This window comes from Zonotrichia leucophrys, unplaced genomic scaffold (genome assembly GCF_028769735.1).
Source record: "Zonotrichia leucophrys gambelii isolate GWCS_2022_RI unplaced genomic scaffold, RI_Zleu_2.0 Scaffold_273_69350, whole genome shotgun sequence".
In the NCBI taxonomy this organism is placed as follows: domain Eukaryota; kingdom Metazoa; phylum Chordata; class Aves; order Passeriformes; family Passerellidae; genus Zonotrichia; species Zonotrichia leucophrys.
In genome coordinates this window covers 1,485-7,498 of record NW_026992478.1, presented here as the reverse complement: position 1 = coordinate 7,498, position 6,014 = coordinate 1,485, and the positions used below count along the sequence as shown (strand labels likewise).

Genomic DNA, 6,014 nt, shown 5'->3' with positions numbered 1-6,014 from the left:
CTGTCAGGCTCTGGGATAGTTCCTGTGGAACATCATTTGGTGGAGGCTGTGGCTCCAGGTGGGCTGGGGGGATCCTGGGGGACAGGGACCCTGCTGGGCATGAATAGCATTGGACTTGTTGGGAGAAACTGTGAGGGGGAGCTGGGGCAGAGTGACCAACCCAGTGACCTGACACAGCCCTGCTGGAATGTCACACAGCCCCCCTGTGATGTCACAGACCCAGTCTCTAATGTCCCACAGCTGGTCTCTGATGTCACAGCCAATTCTGTGATGTCACAGTCTGCTCTGTGATGCCACAGCCCCTTCTCTAATGTCACAAAGCTGGCCTCTGATGTCACAGCCAACTCTGTGATGTCCTAGTCTGCTCTGTCTCTGCCCTGTAGTGTCACAGTCTGCTCTGTGATGAGGTCTATGATGTCATACCTGCTCAAAAGCCTTACATACTGCACTGTGTGATGTCATAGCCCACTCTGTGACCTCATGTTACCAGATGATAAATTGTCTACACCAACTGAGCTGACACCTGGAGCTTGTTCTCCACAACCCTAGGCCTATGGAAACCACACAATGCCCATTGTGTGAGAAGGGGAACTGGAAGTTCAGCAGCCTCAGTGTCTGCCAGCTCAGACAGGCCCACAGGAACATTGGGGACCACCAGCGACCACCAGAGGACACCCAGGAGAGAAGAACACATGGGTTAAGGGGAGGGGAAATATGTTAATGATTTTAGGGAAATGATTATCACATGTGTGAAAAAGAATAGAAAACCACCATGTTTGCAGATGACACCAAGCTGGGTGTTAGTGTGGATCTGCTGGAGGTAGGAGGGCTCTGCAGAGGGCCCTGGACAGGCTGGATCCAGGGCCCAAATCCAACAAGGTCAGGTTTAACAAGTTCAACTGCCAGGTCCTGCACTTTGGCCACAACAACCCCTGCAGCTCTACAGGCTGAAGACAGAATGGCTGGACAGCAGCCAGGCAGAAAGGGACCTGCAGGGATTGATGGACAGCAGGCTGGACATGAGCCAGCAGTGTGCCCAGGTGGGCAAGGAGGCCAATGGCTCCTGGCCTGGATCAGGAATGGTGTGGCCAGCAGGAGCAGGGCAGGGATTCTTCCCCTGTGCTCAGCACTGGTTGGGCAGCACCTTGAGTGCTGTTTGTAGTTCTGGGCCGCCAAATTTAGGAAGGACATGGAGGGGCTGGAGCGTGTCCAGAGAAGGGCAACAAGGCTGGGGAGGGGTCTGGGACACAAGAGCTTTGAGGAGTGGCTGAGGGAGCTGGGGTTCTTTATCCTGGAGGAGCCCCAGGGGAGACAAGGCAGAGTCAGGGCACAGGTTGGACTTGATGATCTCCATGGCCTTTTCCAACCTTTCTGATTCTGGGATTCTCTGAAAGAACCCTTGGAGCAGTTGCATGATGAGCCCTGGGCCTCCTCTTCAGGAGCTCCAGCAGCCCAGGTCCCTCAGCTTCTCCTGCCAGCCCCAAAGCCCATCCTGTCAGTCCTGCAGAGCCTCTGCAGCTCCTCCTCACTGCCCAGAACAGGGAGCCCCAGAGCCAGACACAGCAGCCCAGATGTGCCCCCCTGGCCTGGGGTGCCTCTGGCAAGGGAGCAGCACCAGGCACTGCAGGAGCCTGCAGACAATTCCTGCAGCACTTGTAGGATGATCCTGCTGCCCAAGGGACGTTCCCATGGTGCCAAGTCAGGAACTGCAGTGGGGAGTGGAGCCAGAGAGGAAAGGGCAAATAGGGATGGGCTGTTGGCAGGGCAGGGAACAGGGCTGGGCAATAAGATGAAATTTGTATCAGGAGAAGCAAAGAAAGCAAAGGTGGCACAAAGGAAATGCTCAGGGCATGTTGGGGGTGGCTGCCAGGCAGCCCTGGCTCTGAGCAACAGCATCTGCAGTGGGACAGGAAACTCCCAGCTGATGGGAACAAACTTTCTGGCTGACTGCAGAGGCCAGGACAAAGCTGAGTGCTTTCCCTGGAGTCCCCCAGCCCTTGCTGGCCCCAGGGGCTGATGGCATTTGTGCTCCCTCAGGTTCATGTCCCCACACTAACAGCAATGGGCTGCCTACAGGGCTTTTCTCTGCTGACCATTGGCCTCGGCGTGTTCTTGAGAGAGCCTGGGCAAGGAGCCTGGAGCCCCCAGGCCCTGGGCTGAGGCGTCAGCGCTGCCCCAGCAGTGCCCATGGCCTGTCCCTGCTGCAGCCCCGGCACTGCCACCCCCAGGGCTGTGCCCGGCCCCGAGAGCACTCAGGCCCTACAGCAACAGCAGGGCCACCAGGGCAGTGGGGCAGGGCCACGGCAGCAGCACTGGCAACACCAAGTGCTGCTGCTGCTGGGCACAGCTGCTGGGCCAGCCCTGATCTGCCCCAGCTCTGCACACAGACATTGCAGCTCCAGAGAAGGCAACAAAAGGGCATCTCTGCAAAAAACTTTGCTGGGAGATCCTTAATTTTATTTAAAGACACGAAGAGTGCACCCCTTCATTGACACAGTCTGTGGCCACGGGAAAGTGGAGAAACACAAAATGAGAAATGGCAGCAATAATTACATTTTTTGGTTGTTTATTAAAACAAAAGAAAAGAAAAAATAACCAAAGTAAAAGGAACTCCAAAATTAAAGCCGGAAGAAGTATCAAAGATGACTTTTATTACAAGTGATTTGCAGAAATTGGCCAGCAGTTTAATGCATGTGAAACTATCCAGTCATCAGTCTCCACACTGCAGCTTTGAGCTCCTGGTTCCTCAGGCTGTAGATGAAGGGGTTCAGGGCTGGAGGCACCACCGAGTACAGAACTGACAGGGCCACATCCAGGGATGGGGAGGACATGGAGGGAGGCTTCAGGTGAGCAAATGTGCCAGTGCTGAGGAACAGAGAGAGCACAGCCAGGTGAGGGAGGCAGGTGGAAAAGGCTTTATGCCGTCCCTGCTCAGAGGGGATCCTCAGCACAGCTCTGAAGATCTGCACATAGGAGAAAACAATGAACACAAAACAGACAAATGCTAAAGAGATGGAAAACACAATGGGCCCAAATTTCCTGAGATAGGAGTGTGAGCAGGAGAGCTTGAAGATCTGTGGGATTTCACAGAAGAACTGGCCCAGGGCATTGCCATGGCACAGGGGCAGGGAAAATGCATTGACTGTTTGCAGCAGAGCATTGAGAAAGGCACTGGCCCAGGCAGCTGCTGCCATGTGGGCACAAGCTCTGCTGCCCAGGAGGGTCCCGTAGTGCAGGGGTTTGCAGATGGACACGTAGCGGTCGTAGCACATGATGGTCAGAAGATAAAATTCTGTTGCAGTGAAGAAAGCAAAAAAAAAGACTTGGGCAGCACATCCAGCATAGGAGATGTTCCTGGTGTCCCAGAGGGAATTGTGCACGGCTTTGGGGACAGTGGTGCAGATGGAGCCCAGGTCGCTGAGGGCCAGGTTGAGCAGGAAGAAGAACATGGGCGTGTGCAGGCGGTGGCTGCAGGCTACGGCGCTGATGATGAGGCCGTTGCCCAGGAGGGCAGCCAGGGAGATGCCCAGCAAGAGGCAGAAGTGCAGGAGCTGCAGCTGCCGCGTGTCTGCCAGTGCCAGCAGGAGGAAGTGCCTGATGGAGCTGCTGTTGGACATTTGCTGGAGCTGGCCATGGGGCCCTGTTCACTGAGAAAAGGACAGTGAAGATTTGGAGGAGATACCTGTAACCAAAATCAAAGCCATTTCCCATACACCCTCCTCTGTAACACACAGGGATTAATTTAATTACAAATTAAATGCTCCTGTGTTTGAGAGTTCTGAGGTTTTGTTTTTGAGTTTCACCCATGTCTCTCCTGCTGTTCTTGGATATCCAGAACCCTGAACATTATTTCTTCACTCAGGGAGAACAGAACAAGTTCTGTGAGGTAAAGCGATGAGGCGACACTGAGGGGAGATGGTCTGGCATTCTGATCTGTTCAGAGTTTGTCTGGGCTTTCACTTTTGCAGGTGGAAGTTGATTAACTTCCCATATTTCCAATAAAATTTCCCCAGGTACTGCTGAGAGTAGATGGATCCACCACAGCCCAGCTCCTCATTTGCAGCCAAGGACTCACTTTGCTCATTTCACCAACTTAGCAGCATTTTCACTGTCACAACACCTCTGCCTTTCCCCATCAATCTTATAACTCAGAGATGCTCTAGGACAGGTTTGCATCTGGGATTGAAGCTCCCAGCTTGGACTGAAATCTCAGGGAGACTTCCAAGTGTCCTTATGCTGGCATTGGATTGAAGGAGATGCAGCTCCTTCCCTGGCTGCACTGACAGCGTTGCCCAGAGCCGGGCACTGGGGACAGCGTCACCCTGAGCCAGCTGTGCCCCCTCCAGAGCCCCCAGGGCCGGGCAGCTGCTCCCAGCCCTGTGCTCTGCAGAGGGAACTGGGCCCGGGGCTGCAGAGCTGCCCCACGGCTCTGCTGCAGCTCTGCCTGCACAGGAGGGGCTGCACGCCTTGGAGCCCCGGCCCTGAGGGCAGAGGCTGGGCTGGGGCACAGGAGGGAGGGGGCTTGTTCAGAGGGAGGGGCTGCACTGGAGGGGGTCCTGTGGACATTTCTAATGTCTCCCTGCCACAACATTTCTGTGTTTTATTTTCTCTCATTGCCTAATCTTCTCTCTGCTTCCTGGTGATTTTACTCCTGCAGGTATTTTCCTGTGCCTGATCTCTCCCTGCCAGCACTCACAGACTCCAAATCTCTCTGCACTCTCCTTGGCCGGACAGAACACTGCCTGTTTGCAGGGCACTGGCTGGGGGCAGGTTCTGTTTGCAGGTGGGACAAAGGACAGCTCAGACTGAGCCTGATGGGTCCAGCAAAGGTGATGCTGGTGTTGTCCATTGGCAGAGTGGCTGAAGGAACATCAGGGATCTCCTGTGAACCTACTGATCACTAATAGGAACAGTTCAATTGTCTCAGACACTTGGTCAAAATTCATAATCAGCCTTTAATATTTATACACCCTTCCCTGCTGTTGTCCAGTAGTATACGGAATAGAAAATCTTTGGAAATTTCCATGTTCTTATCAAAACACTTGTCTTGGAAATACTCCATGACTGATCAGAACCTCTAAGCATGTCAGAGGTACATGAGCATTTCACCTCCCCTGCACCAGAAATACTCAGAGTTGTACTCACAGACTCTGTAGGCATTGGGATGTTCCAGCTTGAGGAGATCACTCCAGGAGCTGCAGCTGCACTGTCCTACAGCCAGAGGTTCCTGTGCCAAGGGCTGGCAGTGATTGTGCCCCAGGTATTTCTCCTTCCCAGCCCTGACTGATTGAAGCTCTCTGTGCCTCTGTTCTATGCCTGGGGTGGCTGCAGGCAGTGCCCCAGCCCTGCTGGGCTGGCAGAAGAGCTGCTCATCAAGAGAAATGTGCTTTTGAAGCTCTTCTTGGTTACAGGAGCTGCCTCTGTGCCAGGAGCCCAGCCCAGCTCAGCAGCACAGACACAGCACAAGGACTTTAATGAGCCTCTGGGGCTTTGTGCTCAGGCCCTGAACATCACTCCCTGAGAGGGAGCTGAAGAAACTTCTTCAGAACTGCAAGTAAGTAAGAATCTAACTGCAAACTTTCTTGGACTTTTAATTGGTCCCAGTGAGGGACACAACTGAGAAAGTGTCCCCAGGCCGAGCAGAGAACTGGATGCAGTGATGACAGGTGGGAACAAAGAGAAGCCAAGTCTTGGTGCCCTGGGCCACAGCAGGGTCTGTGCCACCAAGGGCTGTGAGGAGACACCTTGTCCTGAGGCCCTTGGGCCTCCTGGCACAGCCCCAGCCAGGCTGGGCACTGTCACCCTCAGCATCCCCCCCTAGCCCACATCCCAGTGGCCTCAAGGATCTGCTGGAAGGAGTCCCTGGGGAGCCTTGCTCAGGAATGGCACTGGGGGCTCATGAATGCTCCCAAAGACTGCTGGTTTGTCAAAGGACTTGGGGTTTGGCTTTTGCCTTGGAGTCTCTGAGAGGTTTGTGCAATCATGGCCTCCAATTATCTGCTGTAATTAGTCTC

General features: G+C 54.1%; 1 protein-coding gene across 1 annotated transcript; it reads right to left on the bottom strand.

Moving 5' to 3' along the window:
• Positions 1–2,699: 2,699 nt before the first annotated feature.
• LOC135441388 (olfactory receptor 14J1-like) lies at positions 2,700–3,272 on the bottom strand. The gene has a single exon (XM_064700935.1). The coding sequence runs from the start codon at positions 3,270–3,272 to the stop codon at positions 2,700–2,702; it is 573 nt and encodes a 190-aa protein (XP_064557005.1).
• Positions 3,273–6,014: the final 2,742 nt, after the last annotated feature.